Consider the following 25,763-nt stretch of genomic DNA (forward strand, 5'->3'; position numbering starts at 1 on the left):
GTTTTGGCTTCATGACAAACACAGCTTCCAGTAACCTCTTGCAGCCCTGTTTCCCACTGGAATTCACATCCAGGCCCAGCCATAAAGAAGGCAGACTTCAGTTTTAATGCTGGTAAATGCTGAGATACCAAACGTTCTAATTTATACTCCCACCAGGAGTGTGTATACCTGTTGCCACATCTCCATCAAAGTGGAATATTATCACACCTTCTAGTTTTAGCCAGTCTGGAGGGCTAAATACGAAAGATCCTGCCTTAGTTAGGGTTTCACTGCTGTGCAGGGACACCATGACCAAGGCAACTCTTAAAAAGGACAACATTTAATTAGGTCTGGCTTAGAGTTTTGAAGGTTCAGTCCATTGTCATCCTAGCAGGAAGCATGGCAGCATCCAGGCAGACATGGGGCTGGAGATGGAGCCAAGAGTTTTACATCTTGATCAGAAGTCAGCTGGCAGCCAGGAGACTGTCTTTCCCACTGGGCAGAGCCTGAGCATGGGACTCCTACACAGTGACACACCCCCTCCAACAAGGCCACACCCCCTCCAACAAGGCCACACCTTCCTCCTAATAGTGCCACGCCCTAAGTGCCAAGCATTCTGACACTTGAGTCTATGGAGGCCATATCTGTTCTAAACACAAGTCCCTACACGGCAAAGAGGCAATTCACTTTTGCAGGATTCTCCAGTCTTTTTTTACCCTTGACCACTATATATATGTGTGTGTATGTGTTTCCATATATATGTATATATACACACATATATGTATGAATGTATGTATATATATGTATATATATATATATATATATATAAATACATATATGTGTTTGTGTGTGTGTGTGGTGTGATCAACTCATCTCAGAAAGCATTTTCAGAGCACCTACTGTGTGCCCAGCACAGGCCGTGAGGCTTTTTCTACACACAGATAATAGTCTCCCACTGCCCAAGACTTCATGGCTTCCACTGCGAGAAGCTGGAAAATTAAGAAGGAAAAGGGGTAACCCCAGGAAAGATGCTTGTGAGAACCAGTTCCCTGACCCCGCAGAAAAGGTGTACTCCCATGCTTAGTCCGAGGCTTGCATCCAGCACGCACCTGTCCTACCCTGTCTTCTCTGCCACAGCACCTGGTATACAGCCTCAGTAGGCAGGTGCCTTTGCAGTGGGATATCCCTTCTTGTTAACCTCCCTGAGAGCTGGTATCCAATCACCATGGTCCAGAGGAATCAAGGCCCAAAGAGGTGTGAGGCAGGCGATAGAGAATGCCCCTTACAGCAAGCAAGGAACGCAGCCAATCAGAGCCCTGGAACTCTACCGTAACAACACCCCCCCCCCCACACACACACCCCACCCCTGATACGGGTTATGGCAGTGTGACAGGCTCCTGGCTGTTAATGAGTGTAGCTGGGGGCTCAGGACACAGGGAAAAGAAGGACTTTGCAAATTCTAAACCTTTACTCTGACCAGGGTTTGAGAGGCCTGCCTCTTTTGAGGCTGCAGCCTGGGAGTTCACATCCTGTCCCTATCAGTCTGCACACCCATGCCTTCCTAGCCGGTAGGCTTTCCTACCACTACCTGCCACCCCTCTTCCCTCCCCCCATCCCCCATCCCACCTCCACCCCACCCCCCACCCCTGACACACACACACACACACACACACACACACACACACACACACACACAGTGGCCCAAGGGCCAGGGTGCTGAGGCTGGGGAGTGAGGTGGGGTACTTAGTTCTCTGGTTAGGCTGTTGCCTCCCAGGAGCGGAGGCTCAAAGATTTTACTAATGATTGTGTCTACAACCTGGAGTAAGCAAGTTGGTGTGTGCATCTATGTGTGTGTGTGTGTGTGTGTGTGTGTGTGTGCGCGCGCGCGCGCGCGCTCGCGTGTGTGTCTATGTACGGGGCCACCAAGCTTTCAACCTCACCCCACCCCGTGGGTTCATTACAGATTTCTCTTGGTGGGGCTGAGGGGTGGGAGGGGATGGGACCAGATGGCAGACAGGAGGGAGGCTGTCGGCCCTGCCTCCTCCTCCCCTCACCAAGCAGATGCCCTCGGAATGAGGCCTGGAGGCACAGGCGGGATTAGAGGGGGAAACTCCGTATCAATTAGTGTCAAAGGCCGGGTGCTGGAGGGGGGAGGGGCGGCCAGTTGGCTCCCGCTGGTGGGGAAGGGGCTAGAGAGCAGGATGGAGGAGGGGATGCTCTGCAGGACCCACAGGGGCTAAGACAGATTCACCCTTACATAATTGGGGCAACACCTGCCTCTCCCACAAGACTAAAGAGGAGAAAGGCCAGCTTCCTTCCTGCAGCTGGAGGCTTGAGCTAATCCTGTTCCGGCCGGAATATTATGAGGTGCTGTTAATGTTTTTTGCCATTAAATAACATTAGATTTACACAATACTAATAGGCATTAGGTTTTATTAATCTTCTTCACATTCTTGCGGCTGAAAATATATTAAAAAAAAATTCTACCATCAAATGACTAGCATTAATCTCGCAGCTGAACACTGCATGTGGACCAGACACTAGGGTGATTCCCATTTAATCCTCTCAGTGGCCTGACAAGCCTTGCTTTAGAAATTGGAGGCCAGAGAGGGGAGTCAGGTTGCCTAAAGCCACACAGTTAGTAAGGGTGGGCTGCCATTCTTCCTCAGGACTTAGCTAAGAAAAACAAAACAAAACAAACAAACAAACAAACAAACAAAAGCAGTTTTCAGAACTCCCTCCTAGCGTGGGATTGGAGTCATGTAGGTCTAAAGGAATAATTCCTCTAAAATCCTCACATTTTACCCTAAAATAATTAAATAAAGAGAGAAACTTGAATTTCACATCCTGAGACCAAAATTTAAGCTCAGGCTGATATCATGGAGCTGTGTGGCCTTAGGCAAATGTCCTAGCCTCTCTGCGTTTGTTTCCCCTGTGTCTTGATGAGGTCCTGTAGCAATGGTGGTTTGGTGACTTTTTTCTGCTACAGTTGTGTCATGGAGTACTACATGGGCGTTAAAAATGGCGGGTGAGATGAACAAAGAGGGCATTGTAGTTCACACGTGTAATCCTATCACTTGGCAGGTTTGCGGTGGATTCTAGTTTAGGCTGCATGGCAACTACTAGGGGGCCAGGGCTCCAAAGCAACACCCCACCCTGTATTGTCAAATGATTCTAAGTGCTCAGCCCTCTTTCACGTTAGGGAACAGTGTGTGTACACGGGAAGAAATAAATAAGGAAAAGAGATATTGCCGAGTCACATGATACTATGACATCTTTCCCCCTTCTTTTACATCAGCGTTTACAAAGCTTACTGTTAACAAAAGCTGACCATATCAGCTGTACCCCCCTCTCCTGTCCTATTCAGCTGCGTGGAGTGAAGATTCAGGGCCGGCTCTGCACCCCGGGGTGTCCCCCACAAGCCAGGGCCGACCTGTGGATCTGAGACTAGGATAGGGCAGCCTTAGGAAAACCAGAGTCCACAACTCAGCTGGCCACCCAGCCACTTCAGTCTGGTTCTGGCTGGAATCAAAATTCCTAGAGGCCCAGGGGCTTCTGGGGACGTAAGGGTTAACCCACAAAGCCATAAAGCTGACCCTGGGGTGGCCCACTTAGGAGACCATCTGCCAGCAGACCTGCTGCCAATCACGGGCAGACCCTGCCTTCTGCAGGCTCCTCTCAGCCCACACAGCAGCCCACCCGCTCCCTGGCCTTGGCCTCTGTGTCTGCAGCCCGGGCGCCTGGCTGCTCCCTTCCATCCCTACCCCTACCCCTGCAGCCTCATCGCCTCTGCGACTGACCACGGTGGGTCACCCGAGCTTCCCTGCTCTGTGGTTCCAGCTTGATGGTCACCTCCCTCATCGTAGAACGACGTCGCTGAGTCTCAGAGGAGCTCAGTTGTCTGTCCAAGTACCTAACTCGGGAAACAGTTCAGACTCCTGAGGGAAAGGCACCCACCCCACCCGAACACACAGCCCATGCCTCCAAATCCCCGGCCCGCCCCGAGGCAGAAACGCCCTTAGAATAAGCCAGAGATGCTAGAGGTATTGCAAAGAGTGTTAAAGGAACTCGGAACCCGGTTCCGCCCCAGCTTCTGCTCTGTCCATAGCAGGAAAGCCCATGGCTTTCAGCACTCTGAGCCAAGGGCCAGCGTTTAGCACCTCTTCTTTGGGCACTGTCACCAGTACCAGGCCTGCATCAGAGGCCCCCCCCCCGGCACCCCCCCCCCCGCATAGACCAGAAGGGGGGGAGGGTACGGGGGGGGGGATGCCGGGGAGGGAGGAGTTAGGCTGAGAGGCAGGTGGAAGAGGATCTACACCTTGGAAACTGCTCAAATGTCAACCCAGCAGCTCAGGACTGACAGCCAAGAGGAGGGAGGGTAGGGAAAGCTACCCTGAACAGATGGGCTAGCCAAGGCACCAGGGGGTGGAAATGGCCACCATAATCATAATATCTCAAATTCCTCTGGTGCATCCTTATTTCCAAAGCTCATTCAAATCCATTATCTTATTGGAATCCCACAATTTCCCTGGACAGTAGATGGTCAGCAGCTGTGAGACCCATCTGGCAGGATGAGGCAACCGAGCTCAGAGAGGTTAAGCATTTTACACAAGGTCACACAGCTCATTTGTAGTCAGAATGCTGAACAAGGGAGTCAGGTCGAATCTCAAAGCCAGCCAGCCAGCCAGCTAGCCGTGTATTTGGAATCCCATCCTCTTGTGTTCTAATCTGGTGCCTTTAACCTTATTTATCTAGTGATAAAAAAGCCACAAAAACAATAATAAAGCCAACACACACCGCTCGCTTTGTGGTAAACGTTGCTTTAAGCACCCGAGGTATATAGTATTTCATTTAATAACCTATTTGGCCTTGTGTGGCAGCTGCATTAAAGCCTAGTTTGAAATAAGCATATAAATAAATAAGCAATATCAGTTCTACAGGGGGCCTGCTGTGGGGCTCCCCAAACCTTGTCTGTCTTAGGGGGTGGGGGATGCCAGGGGCTCTGGGAAGAACACTTGTACACTTGTGTGCAGAGAGCTTGAAGCCAATGCACTGTGGCCTGCAGAAGCCAAGGTCCCATTTTTTGATAGATGGGAAGTCAATGGAGCAGCTCTGTTTTAAAGCTGTGTCCTTCAGCAAGTGATGGCCGTCATGTGAGCCTCGGTCTCGGAGTTGACGTTCTCGTCAAGCCACAGGAGCCACGCCGAAGGGGCTCATTCATCTCTGGGCGCACACCGAGTGTCACTGCAACACAGTGGGGTAGCCATAGAGAGGACACTACTCATATCGGCTGAAGAAGAAGGGACAGGAACCCGGAGAAGCACAGCGTGGTCTGGGGACAACTGGGAGGACTTCTTCTTTCCAAGTATTGTACACTACCTCTGGTTTCTGCTGCTCAGGCTTCCTGCCCCACCCCCACCCCCACCCCCCACCCCCAAGAGGAAGCCAAGTAAATCTGGGGGAATCCTTATAGAGTGAACACCATCTTTACCTTGCCTGTCAGTTCTGACTCCCCGGGTGAACTAACTCGTGAAGCAGGTTTGAGCCTGACCAGGCTGCAGACAGTCCCAGGTCCATTGGAACCCTTCCGGTTCTGATGTACCTTTTTGCCAAAACCGACGCCCTGGCAACATCTGTTTAGCCACAAAGTAGAAAAAAAGGAATCTGAGTGGCACAGAGAAACCCAGAGAAAGCCAGGCCTCCCAGAACACACCGCTGTCAGGAGCAGCTGCTTCAAGCCCACCGCATCTTTGTAAAAGGGCAAGCTGGGAGAAAGTTTGCCTCCGTGGGGACCCTCGCATCTGCTCTGTTAGATGTGCAAGCGGACACAAAGGAGGATCAAATGTCATAGAGAACCGATGCTCTCTCTGCAGGAGGCAGATGACAGCCAGGGGCTGCTAGCACTGGAGGCTGAGGCCCCCTTACCTCAGCATTTCACCACAATGGGGGCTTTGAAAAGGAAAGGATGGTGGAAGTCCCAAGACTATTGAGAAATAAATGCGGAGGGGACATGGGAAAAAGGCAAACTCAAGCCTCCTGGACACTTGCAGAAGGACCAGCCTTTCCAGAATTTCCTCACTGTCTTTCTACTGTCCCTGAAGACAACGCCATCCGTCTTAGCTATGGGGTACCTCCTTTTTACTAAGTGACCCCCACTTCATAACCTCCACAAGCCTCCAAAAAACATCCAAGACCCACAAGGCAAGGAGAGTAGGGAAAAGGGAAATGGAGACATGTGTATAAAGTTGCCCTTGAGTTCACTCATGAGCCACACTGTGGCTGACTTCCATCCTTCTCACAGTGAGCCTGTGTGAATCAAGGGTTAAGGATGTGACAGAGCCCCAGGGGGCTGGAACTCAGGATGGGATGGTATCAGGAAGTTTCTGAGCTATCTGTGGTGTGTGATTGGAGGACATCAGCAGCTTGGAAGTGTGGGGTGGGGAGAGGAAGTGGCTCAAGTGGATTGGTTCCATTTCTTTGTCTGATTCTTGACCACGATGGTACCTGGAACCTGCCCATCTCCCCCCATGTCCCTCCTCCTTGACGCAGAGGTGGCAAATGCAGAGATCATAAACATTACAGTGACATGTTGCTTATGAAACCAGGGCTGGAAGTTAGCCCTCTGCTGAACTGCCTATAGCTATGTAATCCTGTGTGATCCTGAATGAACAGCAGTGTCTCTCTGGGCTCGAGCTTTCTCAACAAAAGAAGGAAGACAATGAAGATGTAGCTGCCTGAGAAGGCAGCTGTGAGGGTGAAGCTGTATAATTGAATAAACACTCGGTAAACTCTGGGTGTATAGCCTTTCATATTCCCACCAGCTTGGCTTCTCACACTAGGCAACAGTCCTCCATTGCAAGGGTCTGGATCAGTTCTCTCAGCATTTAGAGCCGGTCACTCGCACACGGTCACTACATCTGGATGACCTAGAGTTCCAGCTGTGGTTGTTCTCATTGAGAATGGGATGGAGGAGAAGGCTGTGTCCTGCTAAGGTTTGTCAGTCACTCTCCTATTCCCAGGGGGACAGATGTCTATGATAAGCAATTAAAAAGGAAGACAGGTGTATCTGAGCTCCAGGTCTCTAAGGAGGTGATATTTCCGAGGGATTAGTCTATGCCTGGCTCTGTTGTGACGGGCCTGGGGTGAAGGGATGGAACAAAGATGCTGGCCGGAAAGCAGAAAGGTAAGAAGTTTCCAGAAAGCCTGGCTTTTTGAGACCTACTGTCTCCAACCAGACCCTATCTACTAACAGCTATGACTTTATCAATATATTAACCCTCAGGATGAAGTCAGAGCCCTCAGGATCCGATTCAATTCTCACTCAGATGAGTCAACTGATTAATTCTACCTGGGACCTGAACAAATCCTTGATCCAGTGTATCCAGGCTGTATATGCTACCCCACCCTCATGAGTCATTTAATAGATGGCAGAATGATTAGGTTGACTGTCCCCATTTCGTCACAAGGCTGAATGTCACGTAACCTTTATTACTCTCTGTACCAAAGAACGAGTGGTTATATGTGTGCTTTAGGTCTGTAGTGGCTGTTCCTGGTTGTCAACTTGACTACAATCCAGAATTGGAAGGCTCACCAGGGATCCTAATCTGGAGGCTGAGAGATACAAGTTTCTGTCCTGGATCTTGGCATGGAGATCTTGAGGCATAGTGGCTATGAATTCCAAAAGATTAAGACAGGGATATCTCTGAGTTCAAGGTCATCTGGGATTAAAGGCATGGTGGCACACACCTTTAATCTGGGTGACAACTTCTGCTGGAGACCTACATGAGGACATTGGAAGAAGGAAGATTTACTCTCTCTTCTTTAACTGTTTGCCTTGTGGGACTGAGCAACTGCTAGTCTTGGACTTCCATTCATAGCTGCTGCTGACCATTGTTGGGAGTTGGACTACAGACTGTAAGTCATTAACAAATTCCCTTACTATATAGAGACTACCCATAAGTTCTGTGACTCTAGAGAACCCTGACTGATACAAGGTTCAAATGTGTGTACACAGCCAAGAGGTACCTCATGTGGATGCAGGGTATTACTTGTCAGAATGGGAACACTGGGGATTGACGTCAGAGGTTTGGGGGATGAGGCTGGGGTCCCGTGGCCCGATCACATTAAGTGCTGACTTACATCAGAGTCAGTCCAGTCGCCCCCGTTTCAAGCTGCTTCTTGAGAAAACTCACAGCAAATGTAATTACTGCCCAAGGCAGGGCTCCACATGGCTGAAAGGTTTATAATCACAGAATCTGTGTTTGAACGGCACATACACCTTCCCTCTTCTTCCTTTGCATTTGTCTGGGAGACGCCTCTCGTACTTAGAACAGCATCACCCAGATGTAGCCTGTGCGAGGGGCTAACAAATGCAGACCAACAACCCCCAGATCGTTATTACAAAGCAGCCACCGAAAACATGAATTCTGCAGCTTTTGGTTATTAATATTTTGAGGATGTGTACGGTTTCCTGGTTCCAGTGTTTGGTTTTCCAGGGAGTCATTAGGCTTTGTGTGAGGGTGGGGTGGGGGGAGGGTGATAAATATAAGTGGATGTTACACTTTGGTTACAGATGACAAGGCCAACTCCAGCCAGTGCCCTGGTAATGGCTCTCGCCTATCTTTAAGGAAAGCCAGTCTGAGAAGTATTGCTTTCTCCCAGATGATGGCTTGAGGTATGTGGCTAGGTCTCGATGGTGCAGTGCACATCTCTGATGTGTGCCTGTGAGGGGCTCTTTCCCAGTTTGATGTCTCCAGTCTGCACAGGAGCCTTGTGGGGAGATTGATAGATCCTATTCTGTGGCTGATAAAACTCAGGCTTGACGGGGTGAGATCACACAGTAGAAGCACCCCGACTTGTACTCTCAGGTTCCACGAGTCTGGTGCACTATGTCATGTGCCAAAGTGCCACACACAAAGCTCATCCCAGAGCACAGAAGGGACGTCCTTCCCAAAGCTTGCCATTATTTTTTAAAATGTTTTAAAAGTAAGAGTTTCGCTAAGTAGCCCTGGCTGTCCTGGAATTTCTATGTAGAGGAGGCTGGTCTTGAACCCATAGAGATCTGCCTGCCTCTTCCTCTCTAGTACTGGGATTAAAGGCAAATGCCACCACACCCAGCTAAATCTTTATTTACTGTTACTGTATGGGTAAGTGTGGGGGAGGATGCTGTGGTATTGTGAGTTAAATGAATGAACCCACATGATATACTCAGAACAACGCCTGGCGTGATGGCCGTTTTCGTAAATAACTCCTAGTTTTCTCATCTCAGAGATGGAAAGGAAAAACAAGCCTCCTCCTTTCCCAATGATTCCACAATTTGGGACTCTTTTAAAAAAATGCATGGCACAATTCTGCAGGTAAGATAAATCACCCTTAAGCTTCACACAGGCAGGACACAACTGGGGAAAGACACAGCAAGAGAGAATCGGGCCCCAGGAGCCCATTCCCCCAACACACACACCTTCTGCGTGATACTCAGGTGCTCAGGTGAGACAAAGCTGGCATGGTCCAGGGTTCCAGCAGTGGGTCTGACTTCTGCAGCTCCCTAGCACCCTGCTGGCAGCACACCAAGCCAGAAATAGTGCCTGGATGCAGGGCATGTCCTCCATCACTCGCCTGAGGCGATTGTGAAATGTGTGCTCTTGGCTCAGCATTCTCATACTCAGCAGCTCATGTCCTGCTTGCTCCTCCAGCTCTTCACACCCCACCAGAGTTCAAACAACGCCTCCCTCCTTCCAAGACAGTCAAGTCTCCTGACTACTGCCCTTCATTCAGCTTCCCCAGCTCTCCAAGACTCAATAAACACTGTCCACCCAGCACCCGTGCCAAACACCAAGGTAGATGCTTTCTTTCCCCATGCATGCATACTACATCCTTTTATCTCTGAGTCCTCACCCACCCTGTTCCCACCTTGGTGTGTTGAACGCTATAGGTTCACAGTTCTCAGTAAATGTGAGTTGTACCTGAGCCTTAGGCTGTGATGGGAGTGTGGAGATAAATAAGACAAAGACCCTTGGCCGCATGTATACATCCTCACAGCAATTAAGACGTTCCACTATGATTCTCTATTGACACTTCTATCTCTCAGCCTAATGGTTTATGTATTTAACAGTAATTATCAGAGCTGGTTAACCACTGACTAGCTTCTTTAGCCTACGGCAACGATATATAGTCTCCTGAGATACTGTTTGCTCCTCTGCAACATGTGCTGTGGTGGGAAAATGTTCTTCCTGCAGTGGACATTAAGTAAGATACTTAATGAGTAAGCGTGGCACCAATGGCACGCACGGTGGCTCCTTGATAGTGACCAGTTGATATGAGTAACACCTCTTACAGGTGTGATGCCTCTTCTCCAAGAAAGAAATGCATATCATGTTCACCACAGCCTCCTTATCCTGTGCCAGTGGCAGACATCACTAATCGATCTTAGACAGCGTACTACAGTCTCCTTATGCTGCACCAGTGACAGACATCACTAATCGATCCCAGATACAGCCCCAGAAGGCACCCCAACACAGTGCTCCTGGCAGCCATGATTGGTTGACTGTAGCTGTTGACCATCCACAGAGCTCTGCCGTCCTGTTCTTAGCCACATAGTTCAGTATGTTGTAACTCTAAGGAACATCTCCTTCCTCTTGGAGCACTCTTCTTGGGTGTTGGGATAACCTCCCCAGCTGCTGAGCTGTGTGAGTCTCAGGCTCAGGTGTGTGTGTGAGGTGCCAGCTAGATGCAGGCACCAAACCATGCACCCTGATCAGCACACATGCATCCATTCTGCTGACTTGTTAATTATCTTGGAGAAGTCACTTTTCATCACCAGATGACTTTACTCTCTCAGGTAAAAGAACACTGGATAGGAAAGTGATGGTGGAAAGCTGGATGCCTGGCATCTCCGGGATGTGGCTTTGCACTGCGGCTCTGCTCCAAAGCTTGGTTACATCCATGCATCTTCATCTGCACACCTGAGACGCAGTCTCAGAGGCCTGGCGGCGGGGCTTAGGGGCTAGTGCATGTGCAGTGTGGTGATGCTTTGAGATACTAGCCTCCGAGGATTTCTTGCTCTCTCTATTTTCCCCATTTAGTCAGGTTGTGGCTCTATCCTCTCTGCCCAGGGAGGCTGTGTCAAGGCTGCAGACAGTAAGGATGTAAGCACATCTAAGTGTTTGCTTTTCAGGAGCCCTGAAGCCCTTGGGAGGGGGGCACTTAGGAGACAGGCTCAAAGAAACACAAAAGAAGAAAGAGTCCCCTGAACAAAGAGATTGTTTCTAAGTAGGGAGAGAGAGGGAGAGAGATGGAGAGAAAAGGGGGGTGGGGAACCAGTCAGGTGCCTGGGGCAGGGATGATGTATATCACCATGGTAACATGTTTCAACTGATAGCCAATGGCTAGAGCGGGACCAGGCTGGGCAACCTTGGGCAAGCAGAATAACCTCTCTGAACTTGTCTTTACTTGCAATATGAAAGCTGTTTTCAATGTGTGTATAAATAAGTGGGAATGGATGGTAAACCCTGGGGCTTAAGAAATGTCTACTCGCCCCACTGTCTACTTTGTCTCTGGGTCTACACCTCTCTCAGATGCTATCTTGAAGTTTAAGTCTGGTCAGGGACACACGTGAAGGTCAAGAGCTGTGTTTCCTGGCCTTCATAATGCTGCGACCCTTTAATACAGTTCCTTGTGTTGTGGTGACCCCAACCATAACATTATTTTCATTGCTACTTTACAATGGTAATTTTGCTCCTGTTATGAATTATAATGTAAATTGACCCTCATAATGTAAATGTCTGATATGAGACCCTTGTGGGGTCACAACCCACAAGTCAAGGACCACTTGGATAACTAATTAGTGAGCATTTGCTGCACTTTCAGAGAATCTGGGTTCAGCTTCTGGCACCTACACCTCACATTGGTCTATAACTCCAGTTCAGGGAATCTGATGCCCTCTTCTGGCCTCCGTGAGCACCAGGCATTCACATGGTATGTGAATGTGGGTAAAAGACTCATACACATAACATAAAGCTAAGTACGTCTTTAAAAAGGAATGAATATGAATCACAGCTAACACCATCTGTCTCCTTTCCCTCCGAAAATGTATCCCATGTGTGAGAACGAGGCTTTGAACAACCTGGTGAAGGCCACGTCTTGCCGCGCTCAACATGAAGACAGGTGAGAGTCCAAGTGACGTTGTGAGCCTCAGGTGTCACCTTCAAGGCTCCCAAGGCTCCATGAGTCACTTGGTTTCAGGTGTGGCCTCGGCTCTGTTTCTGACAGCGGTGACTGCCAGTCTGTTCTCTCACAGCTAATTATTTATAAACATGTCTCCCAGACCCTAGTGTAAGCAGCCTCAGAATGGAGGTGTTTTATTAATTGCTAGGCTTTACTTGTGATAGGAGATCGATGCCGGGTGAGGGCATGGGTGAGCAACCGAAAGCCACATGTGAAATCTCTTGACACAGGTTTAAGGAAAAGGACCATGGCAAATGCTGTGATTTTTGTTTGTTTGTTTGTTTGTTTCTGACAGGAATGAAATAAATCCAGTCGTGGAAATCTTCAGAGCAAAAATAAACTCAGAGGAGAAAGGAAAACGGGGGGGCGGGTCTCTATGTTCTGGCTGCTGCTTAGATTTTGAGACAGCATGGTGCTCTGTACCTAGGCTGAACTTGAACTCCTAAATCTCCTCCCTGAGGCTCCCAAGCGCTGGGATTACAGGCGTGTCCTACTGAGCCTGGCTGCTAAGTGTTTGGGAATAGAAGGTGGAAGCAGATGATCTGAACTGTTAACTTTTTATAACTAGTTAAATAAATAAAGTAAATGCTCAATTAGTATCGGTTGGATGGGAAGATGGAGAGACGGGTATGTGGCCAAATGGGTGAGGAGATGCATGGACAGACGGACGGATAGATAGATGAACAGTGGGGTACAGTGATGGATGGATGAGTGGATGAAAGGATAGATGAATGGGTAGAAAAGAGGAGTCTGAAAACATGAATACATGGAGAATTAATTCTCTTGCATATTGAATGAATGAATGAATGAATGAATGAATGATAGATGAGTGAAAGGACAGTTGGATGGATAACTAGGTGATAGATATAAGATGTATCATTGAATGAATGTACTAGAAATAAAATAAGGGCTGGGACAAGTTCTCAACAATCATGAGAAATCATATATGTGAAAACTTACCACAGCTACCCAATGCCTGGGTCTAGGAGAGCTAGCCTGGGGTAGATGGTGCCTGTGCCTAAGAGAGCTAGCCTGGGGTAAGTAGTCTCAGTTAAAACTTATTCTCCTTGTCTCTATTTCGTTGGAAAGCTTGCTTAGGCTACGGCATGAATGTTGCATCAAACTGGCAAGTCTCTAAACAGAAGCAGCAGGCAGTGCCCAGTGGATGGATGTCCTGAGCCGTGTTCTCTCCCATGCCCTACTGTGGTAGCACGATACAGCAGGATGGAGCTCGGGTGTTTCCATATGGTACCCCGATTTCCTTCCTGTGTCTGCCTAGCAAAGCAGGCGTTCCAGACAGTGTTACCAGCCTAAGATTCAAGCCCTAGCTTGCACATTACCAAGCTTGGTGACCTTGGGCAAACCACCTACCTCTCTGATCTTCTTAGCTACAAAGTGTCACAGCACCTAGCTATCTCAAAGGACAGCTGACTGCAGATAAAGCATTTTGCTCAGGGTTAGGCAAATACCAAAATACTCAAAAACAATACCCCGAAGTTACGATTACGTTATTTGACGAATGAATTCTGGGTGTGGGGGAGATCGGGATTTCCTTATACTGTGTGGCTTAGGCATTTCCCATGACTATCATTCTCCACCTTTGTAGTCAAGGATAGACCCCTAGAACTCTTGGGTTGAAGGTTTACCCTGATCAGGGGGAATAACACTGTGTCTTACATAGCTCTTTCATCCACACTCAAATTCTCTTTGGACAAGAACTTGAGTAGCAGAGAGCAACCATGTCCAGTACTCAAGTCGCACCAAGGGTCAATAATCAACCGCCCATCTCTGTGTAACAGACTAGACTGCTGGACTCAGGGGTAGCTAAGGACATGCTCATAGCCACACGGCAATTTACCCAGAGGATCGGAGCTCTCCCAGCTGCATGCCCCCCACCCCCACCTCAGGCACTTAATAAACGTCTGCTTGATGAATGAGTGCCCAGGCTTTCTTGTGGTGGGGTGGCCAGAGGTCTGGGGACACAGAGCACACAATATGGAGGGCTATAGCAGGTGTAACCTGGGACACAAGTGTGGGTGGCAAACATCAGATGTCTTTAGTAGCACCTGACCCACAGCTGGGATCTCCATGGCATCCTCTTCATCCCGAGATCCCATGGGGGAGGGCGGGGGAAGTGATACCTCCATCTTCACTGGGACCCTCCTCTCAGCTGCTGGACTAAAAACACTGCAGGAGGATTGATGGATTGATTTATTACGTGCTGGTCCTTACCATGGTGACATGAGCAGATACCCTGATGTCCGCCCCGGCATAGAGTAGCTAGAGGTGTCTGGGTCATTTCTGCCCTTGCTCAGTGGGTCTGCACTAGAGGATCTAGAGACTTTGTAATTCAGAGGGATGGAAAAACAAATTTGGAACAAACATTGTAAGACCTCAGTTTCTTCTCCTGTAAAATGGACATAAAATTGATATCTACTGTTGAAAAGACTGAGGGGCGCTCACAGTGGGGGGTTGATAGCACTAACGGCAGGAATAGGGAGTCTGTTGTTGCAGTCTAACTTCAAGTAACTTGTCCCACACCTCTAAGCTCCATGTGTCTATTTGTACAAAGAGGATGGAGCAATAGTTTTGCCTCTTTCCCCAAGGACCGCCGAGCCTCGTGATGTCTTGGGACTTGATGCCAAGTGGCACATAGCTCTTAGAATTTCTTTCTGATGTGTCCTTAAGTGCTGTGCTTGCTCTGTGTCTCTGTCTCTCTGTCCCTGCATTATTGAGGCTATGTTTAAATTCCTAAAATGTGCCCTCTGGCTGTGGACTGATCGCCATAGTGAGGTAACAGAGGGGCATAAAGAGTTGAGCAGTACAAAGCACAGGATGATAATGGTCTCTCAGCATTTCGCTCCAAATATCCTGTAACACGGCTTCCAGTCCACACAGGACCAGTGCTCAGACACCTATCCCATCTCTGGAAGTGGACAGGGCCCCAGAATCACCTGCCACCTGGCTGTCGGAGGGAGGTTTGGGCAAGCGAACTGGACAAACAAAAGCCCATTGTCTCTTGGAAGTGCTGAAACCTGATGCGGGAAACAGCCTAGCTACTCATCTGTTCTGCTGGGCACAGTCTGGGGCAGATGAACATCTCATCAGGGTCCCCAGGTCGGTCAATGGACAGCATATGCCACAAGAGACAGGGAAGGGCCTGGGGTGGCAAGAGAGGGCTGGTGTTTGGTCAATTGACTACAACAGAGATGTTCATTCAAACCAGAGACCACGGCACTGACAGTGTGTGTGTGTGTGTGTGTGTGTGTGTGTGTGTGTGTGTGTGTGTGTGTGTTTGGCTTCTGGCTCAAACTGGTCTCTAATGAGTCCCTTGGAGAAACGTAACTTCTGACTTTTGGAGATTGTTCACCTTGGCATCTTTGTAACAAACACAGGAGTTATTCACACTTGCAGACAGAGAAAGCTTATTTGGCTCACAGTTTTCTCTTTCTACTGTATGGGGCCAGGGGTTTGAACTCAGGCCGACAGGCTTGGCTGCAAGTGCCTCTACCCACTGGGCTATCTCGCCAGCCCATGCCTGTTTTCCAAGGGACCTGTAACTGTCATTCAGACCTCCAGCTCTCTGGCTAAGTTTAACTTTTAAGGAAGCCAGTGAACAGTGACCCATAGGTGGGTGTCTGCTCTGCAAAGTGGGATCTGAGCTGTGAGAATTCACCAACTAAGGGATTCTCTGCCCGAGACACATCTGTGTCCAGAGGATATTAATATTTGTTTTGAACAGACACATGTAGACATAAATTACTTAATAACTGTTTTAGGCTGCAACCTATTCCTGTATTTGCTTTGGCTTTGTTTCTATGACATTTTAATTCAGAATTTTATTTCACAGAGCTCTGCGCAGAGACTGAAGTGTAAGGGAACTCCCTCTACAAGATGTCAAGGTGGGAGTGGAGCGGGAGGGAGGGAGGGAGGGAGGGAGGGAAAGAGAGAGAGAGAGAGAGAGAGAGAGAGAGAGAGAGAGAGAGAGAGAGAGAGAGAGAATGCTCCCAGTTCAAAGAACCACTGAGGTACACACACCAGGCCATGAGACATAGACAAGACTCATGCCCCTGCCATGTTGGGAACAATATTTACCACCAGAATTCAGAGGCCTAAATAACATCTTTTCCAGGGTCCTAATCTGATGGGTCAAGCTTAGGATCAGAGAGACTGGAAAGTTCACTGCTTAGCTTTAACACCAGCAGGAGCTGCACTGTTCAGAGCCACCTCTGGCTGCCTTAGAGTCTGGGCAGAAGTCCACAGGAGCAAATTGAAATAGGGACCCAAGAAGCTAGGATGCACACCCCCTGGGGGGAATTGGAAGTTGAGGGACTAGGGTCTTTTTACCAGGCTCGCAAGATTTCCCTTGATCTAGATCCTGTTGCATCTTGGGAGGCATCTATAGCTGCGACCCCTCTTCTCTCTCCTGTTCTTCAGATGGCCCAGGCACGCTTCCATCCCAGGGCCTGTCCATCCCTGTTTCTTCTCACTCTGATACTTTGTTTCCACTTGTCTTCCTAGCCTGCTCCCTCTCATCCAGGTGCCGACTACAATCCACAAAGCGGTTTTCCCCCTCCCTCTACAACCCGGAAGCATCACCCCATCTTCTATTTGCTTATTTATCTGGTTCCTCATTCCGTGTCTTTTTTTTTTTTTTCTCTTCCAGAAGAGCAGGGACTTCCTGTTGTTCGATTACTGCTACCGTACTGCGTAGTATCTCAATAAAAACAGTTGCAAGCTTGCATGGATGAAAACACAACTCAATGTCACAGCGGAATGCAGCTGCTTTTGCTTTGTGGATTCTCTTCCCCGGGTGACAGTGCTAATGTTCGATGTCTGTGGGCTCCCTGCCACCCCTCCCCCAACCATCCCTGCTTGCTCAAAGAACACAGAATGCATTTATATTAGCTATCTAGACCATGAAGGACTAGAAACCTAATGGCCCACACCAGAGACAGTGCCCTTGAGCCAACATCGGGGAAGTTGGAGATTTTGTGGTATATGAGCCATTCCCTTCCAGTGCCCCCCCCCCAGGTGATTCTCCCCACAGGTGATGCCCACACAGGTGATGCCCCCTGAAGGTGATGCCCCACACAGATGATGGCCCTTCTTTTACTCTCTGAGACCCTCCTGAGCACAAAGGCCCCATTTCTTCCTCCTCGTCCTCACATCTCACCGGCAGATTAAAATAAGGAAAAAAATGAAGTCATATCCATTTCACAGGTCAGATACTTAGGGAGAACTGCAGGCATGAGCAAGTGTCCCCGTGCCACACTGGCTGTCTCTCTTCCCTGTTTGAACCACACCCCTGTACCTTCCTTCCCATTCCCGCTGGAGTACATAAACCCGACTACTTGGAGTCTCCTTTTCTGAAAATTATGAAGCCCTTGACTAAGAGAAGCCGCACTTCATTCAACTTCTGCTCCCTGATGGGCCTGGCTTGCAGGAATAATAAAAACTGTGATTTATTATTGATAACAAGGATGACCACAGAAGAAGCACTTCCCATGTGCCAAGCAGGCAGTGCAGCCCATAAATGAGCCCATTCAGTCCCCTCAAGGGTTCTTTGAAGTGGGTTGCTATTATTAGCCCCATTTTATGGATGAGGAAATCGAGACTGAGGTGGTGTGACTTGCCAGAAGCCTCCTAGCCACCATGTTTGTAGGTAGTAAGAAGCGTTGGTTTGGCTCCTTTGCCTGGCAGATTCTGCACACAGACACAGAGCTCCGTTTCTTTAGAAAGCTGCAAAGTCACATGCAGAAATAAACAGAGGCACTCAACGACATAACATACTCAGGTGCTGGGCAGACAAGGACAGGCCGATCTCAGGAGCTAACTGGCTGGCCAGTCTACCTGACTGGGCAAGTTCTAGAGGAGTGAGAAACTTTGTTTGAAAAAGAAGAAAAGAAAAACAACAGGTGGAAGGGTACCTGGATCATAACATCCAACTTAGTTTTCTGGCTTCCTGTGTGCACACATATACACACATGTGCACGTGCACCTGTGTGAGCGCACGCGCGCGCACACACACACATACGAGAGAGAGAGAGAGAGAGAGAGAGAGAGAGAGAGACAGAGACAGAGACAGAGACAGAGACAGAGAGATAGAGACAGGCAGAGATAGACAGACAGAGACCAGGCACAGACACACACACACACACACACACACACACTCACAATCTTGGCATGAAGAAGATGCAAAGCCGGGGAGTCCGAACACCCCATGAGCAACCTTCCATGCTTTAGAAGAGTCTCAATAACAAGCCACTGAGAACTCTCGCTAAGCCCCTGCCTATTCTACCTTGCAGGAAGAACAGAACCAGCTGTCCAGAAAACGGGAACAGGTTTTTTAATTTATTGTGACCCTGTACCATACCTGAGGTACTCAAGGAGCGTAAGGTCCATTACTGGGGCCTTATTACAGAAATTAGGATTGGGGGGATGCTCCCCACTACGGGGTGGCCTGCCAGTAGCAGTCCATGGGGACCCACAAGTCCGATGGCATTAGATCTAAACTCCTGACCTCTACTGGATCACATGCCTCCTCCTTGAGCCAGCCAGACATCTTTATCGGGGAGCCTTATTCTGACAGGAGGGAGAGTTTGTTTGTAGCATAATACGGTTCAATGGCATTGATTAGAATCCTCAGAGTGTCAGATAGAGGTGGGACTGGGAGAGAGAGAGCTCGGCTTTCCCCAGACTAGAGCCTCGTATATTCAAACAACTCATCCGACGACATCCCTTGAACATCTCCCCACTGTGCTTCCCCAGCCACTAACCCCTGTGCCATTCAGCAAATTTCAATCTTTCAGATGGGGAAATGTTTGACCCAAGCAAAGTCACTCCCTTCCCCCGAGAAGAGCATGTGTTCATTGCCAGGGCAAGCATTTTCTGTGACCCTCAGAACGTTGGCTCTTAACCACGGGTTGTCAGTAAAGCACTATCCAAATGCCCCTCACCCTGATCCCAAAGACAGAGTAAGCACAATTGTGTGAACTGATTGCCTGTCACGAAGGGGAGTCTCAAATTAAATGGATCAGAGGCATTTTTTTTCTTCTGCTTTACAATTTGGCCATCTTTTCCCTCATGCAGTAAAACCTCCAATAGTTTGGAATTTATGAGCCTTTGGACAGGGACTGGGCTCTAGTAGGTTTCTGGAGTATTCTGCATGGAAGGGATTTTCGAAGAAAATTAATAGCTTGCCAAACAAGTAGAAATGGGACTGCGCAGTCTATTTAAGGGGGGGGGGGGAATAGGGGGGAGGGGCTGCCATTCTAGCCCCCACAAATGCTCATCTGCAAACAATTCATATGCATGATGTTTACACGTTCATTAAGTCCCCTGCTCTGACTTTATTGAGATGATGATTATGGTTTGGGCTGGCTTCAAAGGCTAGCTTCTGCTGATCAGGGACTTCTTAGGTACAAACTTTTTTGAGGCTGAGAAAATTAACAAAGGAATTAAGGGACCATCTAACAATGTTCTTTGGTGGGGATGAGAGAGCTCCCTAAATGTTGTTGATCTTACTGATTCCTGGGGTGGGGGTGAGGGGGGGTCCTTGTCAGGTATTATAGGGTGAGGTTTGACCTCACTGGACCTTGTCTTGGATTTCTTAGGATTATCTCTGCTAGAATTTAGAATTTCTATTGTAAATAATTCTGCATGGGTGCACCTAAGCCTGGGTTTCCTATTTTACTCTTAAGATGTTCTTGATAGGAATTAGAAATTCTATAATTACTCCAGATTTGACAAAACTCAAAGTGAAAGCATGGTATCAAAAAGTTTGAGATTGTCAATTCCCAATGTCACCTATACCAACCAAAGGCTATTATTATCTAAGGTGTTTAGAGATCCAGATACTTCTTCATTGTGCCTCCCCCAGCAGCACCCCCCACCCGCCCCCAACTCAATAACCAGAAGGGAAAAGAGTTAGCCTTCTGTGCTGGTTAATCTCAGCTGTTAACTTGGTAAGAGCTAGAGCCACTAGGGTGTTGGGCTTCCGGTCATGAATGAAGGAAGGGATCTTGATTAGGATAATTGAAGAGGAAAAACCACCACTGTGGGTGGCGCCATTCCCCGGGGTTGGGGCTGGGGAAGAAAATGGCTGTAGCTGAATGTTATCATTCTGTTCTTGGCTATGGATTCAATGTGATCAGCTTCCTGAAGCTCCTACCCTAATGACCTCCTACCATGTTGTTTTACACGCTGAAAGTCAGGCTGAAATTAACCCTTTCCCTCTTGAGATGCTTTTCAGGTTTTTTTTTTTTTGTTTTGTTTTGTTTTGTTTTTTAGAGTATCAGGAAGAGAAAGAAACTAAGCTACTTACATGGATGTGGAACTCTGGAGTCATCCCTACTTGATCCGATGTGTATTAATTTCAAAGCAATTGAACTGAACTTTCATAAGGTCAATTGCTAGCATTATTTGAGGGTGAAATGAACCAGAACTGGAGAGTTTTTGTTTCCTTTTAGCCGCTATGAAGTTCCTTCCAGGACCAAGGTCTATCCAGCAGAGACTGCACGACACACACATTGCAGAGTTTTACCCGGCTCGGTCCTCAGTGCTGGCTGAGATGGTCATGGATACAGTTTATATTTTCAAACTGACAAGCGAGTGAGGTGAGGTGAGGTGAGGTCCTGGAGCTCCAGGACAGCACCTGGGTTTGTCTGGTGCTCACTCACAGAAGCACGGAAGCAACCACGAAGGTACAAGGTGGTGTCTCCCTGTGCTCTCTGCCCACTGAGTCAGACATCTGCTCGAAATTTGATACATGTTAAAACTCTGCCTCATCAAGAATGCCTCACGGGAAGGGGAGAGTTGGGGGAGGGAAGGGAGGAGCCAAGGGGGAGTCTGCTTAGGAAGCTGTTGTCTGATGTGTGTATGTTGCTGTGAAATCGACAACTTAAAATCCATATCTCAGCCCCACTGCTAATTTGTCTGCAGCCACAGACTCGAAATATACAACGAAGGGGGACCACCATCTCCAATCAACTATGAAGTGTGTAACCAACAAGACTGGCTGGTGGTTTACCCCTGCCCCTCCCCCATCTGCCCACGGACAGTGACTTGTGCCAGTGCTCTGACCGAGCTGGGCTTGACTCAAACAGCTTAACATTTCTCACGAGAACCAGTCTTGCCTCCAAAGGAGTCACGGGGTTCTGATGAAGCCACTACCTATGGAGTATCCTTTCCCTTTCTCCTCCTAAGAGCTTGACTTTGGAAGCATGACATTTCCATTCTTCTCCAGGATTACAGAATGCCGGAAGGGAACCGGGAACTGACCGTCACTGCATGGATCGGATCTTACAGTCAGTCTGTTGAAACACAACTAAGCCCAGTCCTTTCTGGGAGCTTGGATGTAAATGTTCCCTGAAATCTCCACCCTGGATTAGATAAAACATCTACAAGCCAGAACGTGCTCTACAGAGAGGAATTGCCAGACACAGGGGTATTCTTGTATAATACCAATAGAGAGCTTTATGGAATTCTGACGTAAACTTCAAAGGTGTTCTTCGGTGCGATAGAAACCCCAGGACGTTAAAATATATCAAGAGTGAGGAAATACCGAGGGCCCATTGAACTCTTTAAAAGTCACACACAGCTTAAATGAAAATGAACAAAAGCTGGAAGCTAGGATGTCTCTCAGTTGAGTCATATGATTGAAGCTATTGGCAAGAAAATGGTATGCTGGTAACATCAGACAGACAGACAGACAGGCAGACAGACAGGCAGAACCATGAAGGTTCCAAGCATGGTAATATTAGGGACAGTCGTCTAAATGAAAACAACAGCAAGAACCTGATTTCCTGCCCATGTGCCCATAAAATAGAAGATCATGGACCAAACACTTCTGCCACCAGACAAATTTCCCCCGGTCCCACCTGCAAGGCCATTTTCTCTGGCCACTGTAGCACTGCCGTGCCAACAGTAGATGCAGGGAGGTGAAGCCGGTGGCAGAAGACCAGGGACGTAAAAGCGCTGACGTCAAACTCTCCACCAAAAACCTCTGAGCAAGCAGACAGTGCCAGCTCTAATGACATCTGGTGTCACATGTACCCCTAGACCCCCCTACCTCTCCAGCCGGAATCAGTGGGTTTCTCCCCCCCACCCCCCACCTCCACTCACATGTCTACTCTGCTTATAGGATCTCCATTCTGCTGGTCCTTCTTGCTTCCTGTCTACCCATTCCCCCCACACTGGATGCTCCATTTGTTTAAAAGACCTGCTTGAGCATCAGTCAGAACAAAGAAAAGTTCCTGGATGTGGGCTTACTCTTCTCGGATCTATTTCTCCAGTCAGCCTTCGTCGACCCCACACTTGCTGGGAAGTTCAGAGTTAGTTGGAGCTGGATGAGGCATCTGTCAGAGGCTCTTTTCCCAGACATGTTTTCCATCTAGTCCCTAATGCAGCCTGCCAGGATTAATCAATCCTGCGAGCGCCCCCCCCCCCAGATCGTCCCTTTAACTCTCAGAACCGCTCAGCCAGCAGCAGCAAAAGATGAGTTTTTATACAGCCTTGATTTTCTCTGACAGAGGGCACAGCCCTCTCAAAGACTTCTGAATCTAACGATCTAGGAAAATATTGGGTATTTCTCTGCTGTGGAAGGCTCTGTGCCCCCTCAACCCCCTCTTGTCTTCTTTTTCTCCTGCCTTTGTATTTCTTCCCATCCTCTCCCCTCCTGTCTTTTTTTTTAACTACTGCTCCAGCACCCCAACTCATTCCAAAGTTCAAAGCCACCAGATCCTTAAAAAATAAAATAAAGTAAAACTTTCAGTATTATCTTCATGCTGACTTTGAGCTTTAGAGTTTTGGTTTTGGGTGCTGAAAAAGAAAGAATTCAACACGAGCAGCAGCTTAGGCTAAGACACGGAGGAGGGTGCTGCTTGGAGCGAGCGTATCTGAGGGAATAGCATATGGGCTTTTGTTGAAATGTTCAGAGACCCGCTAGTTTCTGGGCCAAGGGTTAGAATGCTTGTATTGAACACTGGCTGAGCTGAGTTCATGTCTTGTACAGCATCCCCTGACACCTCAAATCCACCACTGCTTTGCTCCCCTGACCTATGCACTTGGCGATAGCTCGAAAAGTTTTCAGTCAAGTACGTACCCCGAGCCACACCGCCCACCCTAAGAAAGCAAGGGGGTTTGCATAGGAGGTGCGGAGTCTGTAGGAGTGTTGTTCCCCGTCAAAAAATTCCTGTCCCTTTTCAACAGCCTCTCCCTTACACAAGCGATAATTTCTCATGTTCCGGCGTGAGATACCGGGTACGACGGGCTTAGTCCAGACACCCTGTTCCAGTTGCCTGCGTCCACCCGTCAAGATTCTGGGGCACAGGCAAGAAAAGGGGGGGGGACCTCCCAGTGTCCCTAACTCATGAACGAGGTCATTACCTTGGCATCGGCTTGCGGGCTGTGATACTGGCGACGATGATGCTCTCGGGACGCGGAGTGGCCACTGCTTTGAAGGTCCCTTTCCAGAACTTCTCAAACAGCTGTTTCTCGCCCTGCTGCAGGCTAGCCATCCTGAAAGCCCAAGGAGCCCGGGAGCCTGGGGCGCTGTCCGAAGTGCTGAAACGTGGATTACAAACCCGATGACACGCCCTGGGCTCCGGGGCGCTGTCCGCGTGAAACCCCCAAGGGGTGGGGTGGGGAGAGATCGGAGTTCAGGGCGGGGGATGGGATAGAACGGGACGTCTCGGGTTAGGCAGGCAGCGGAGAAAGAAGGTGGTTCCCCGGCTGGGTTCACCTCTTGGCTTGGCTCTGAGCTGCGCTGGGAGCAGGCTGAGCTCCGTGTCTTCGGCGAAGCAAAGCTAGCCGGCTTTCTCTACCGCGCAGAGAACAGAGAGGAGGCGACCGGGGCGTCTGCCGTGCGTGCGCGTGTGAGCTCCGGCGCGCCCGGGTTTTGTCTCTTGCACAATGTGACGTTGGAAGGGGAGGCTGGTCGCGCGAGCTGTACTTTCCTCCCTCCCCTTCTCCGTCTCCTCCTTCCCCAGCAACCCCTCCTTCTCTGGCTCAGCCTCCCGCCGCCATCTGCATAACAAAAGCCCGCAGGTCTGAGGAGGAGAAAGGGAGGGGCGAGCGCTTGTCTCTAAGGCCCCGTGGCCACAGAGTTGCGACTCTGACCCCTCTGAGAAGCGACCCCAACACCTCAAACAGAATCAAAAAGGAGATTCTTTCTCTTAGCCCTCACCCTTCCTCCATCGTCGCAGGCCTTCCCCTCAACCCTTACATGCGCACTCCCGGGCCTGGGCCACCTCCCTATCCTTTTGCAAGACTTGGGGAGCATCTTCCATTGAGGGAGCTACTAAAAAATGCCCCACCTATCCACCCACGCCAACCTGCCTTCACCCACCCCACTTCTGGGATGGACTGCCGAGGTCTGCAAAGTGTGTGTGTGTGGGTGCCCCTATGATTTTCTTTACGCCTGGGGGGCTCTTCCACCCCCCCACCCCGAAAATGCCATTTGACGGACAATCCGTCACCAGCGCGGTTTCTCGCCATCTGTCGAGCCGGCCCCCACCCGCAGAGGGGCGCAGCGTCACATCTGTGCTTGCGGCGCTATAAAGGATATCTCTTTTGTGCCTCGCAGCCGGCCTGCTTCGCGTCCCCGCTGCCAAAGCCCTCCAAAAGAACACCCCTCCCCCACCCCCCTGAGAACCCGCAGCCTGGGTGTGAAACAACAGTCCGATTTGGCAAAGAAAGACTGAGGGGGGAAGGGGGGGGAGGGCTTCCGAGGATTACAAGTAACTTTTTGGTCTTTCCATCTTCTTCCTCCCCCCTACTCTCCCAGTCCCAGCAGAGACTCAGAATCTCAAACTCCAGATGCGCAGGCAGTAGACAACAATGTCTCCCCGTTTTGCCGTAAGGGTCTTCTTAGGGAAGATATCTTAGTGAGATTTCCCCAGCCCATTTCTCCTCTGGAGCCTTTTAATACTTGGGAGTTTCACCTACCGCCAGGGTTTAAAAGTGAAACTCCTACAAGGAGCTTCTGCTAAGTCTTACAAACCTCCAAGCACTGACACCGGGTTCCACCCTGAAGGCAGAAAAAATTCTCTAATTTTTGTTGACCTAGTAGCAGTGGGGAGCGAAGACACCCCCACCCCCACCCCCAACATCAGTGCGAACTTTGTAAGTAAGTCCTTTGTAAGAGAATAGGAGGTACACGGAGGGGGGAGCAGAGTAGGGGAGAGGAGGACAGGATGGGGCAAGAGAAGCCGGGACACAGGAACAAGGAGTGAGCGTTGGCCTGGAAGAGGCTACAGGAGGAGTTTGTGTGTGATGGCTGTGTGTGATGGCTGTGTACCGGTTTAGGAGCGCCAAGCGCTCACTCCGCAGTGACCCCTTCTGGTCAGTAACTAGAAGTGCATTTTGTTGGCTTTTAAAGGGAGTAGCAGAGATTAGGAGGTGGGATGGGGTTGGGGCTGGGAGACTTGAGGACAGAGGAAAGTAAACCAGGGAGTGAACTTTCCATGTCCTGATCCCCTGCATTCAAATTCCTCATTCTTAGATTGCGTCTAGGACCTAGCAACCCTTGGATGGCTGTCACTTTAAAAGCCATCGAGCTG

The 25,763-nt window shown here is 49.2% G+C and overlaps 1 protein-coding gene across 2 annotated transcripts in view; it reads right to left on the reverse strand.

Moving 5' to 3' along the window:
• Positions 1-24,818, reverse strand: part of Srrm4 (serine/arginine repetitive matrix 4) — a 153,295-nt gene extending 128,477 nt beyond the window's left edge. Inside the window, exons 1-2 of one of the 2 annotated variants that reach the window (XM_006530456.4) lie at positions 23,945-24,818; positions 23,590-23,766 (exon numbers count right to left, since the gene is read on the reverse strand). In XM_006530456.4, the coding sequence (XP_006530519.1) occupies positions 23,590-23,720 (131 nt within the window). In that variant the 5' untranslated portion in view covers positions 23,721-23,766; positions 23,945-24,818. Of the gene's footprint in view, positions 1-23,589 lie in introns of both variants that reach the window. The other variant, NM_026886.3, reaches the window with a different exon arrangement.
• Between the last annotated feature and the right edge of the window lie 945 nt (positions 24,819-25,763).

The sequence above is a fragment of the Mus musculus genome, chromosome 5, assembly GCF_000001635.26.
Source record: "Mus musculus strain C57BL/6J chromosome 5, GRCm38.p6 C57BL/6J".
Classification (NCBI taxonomy): Eukaryota; Metazoa; Chordata; class Mammalia; order Rodentia; family Muridae; genus Mus; species Mus musculus.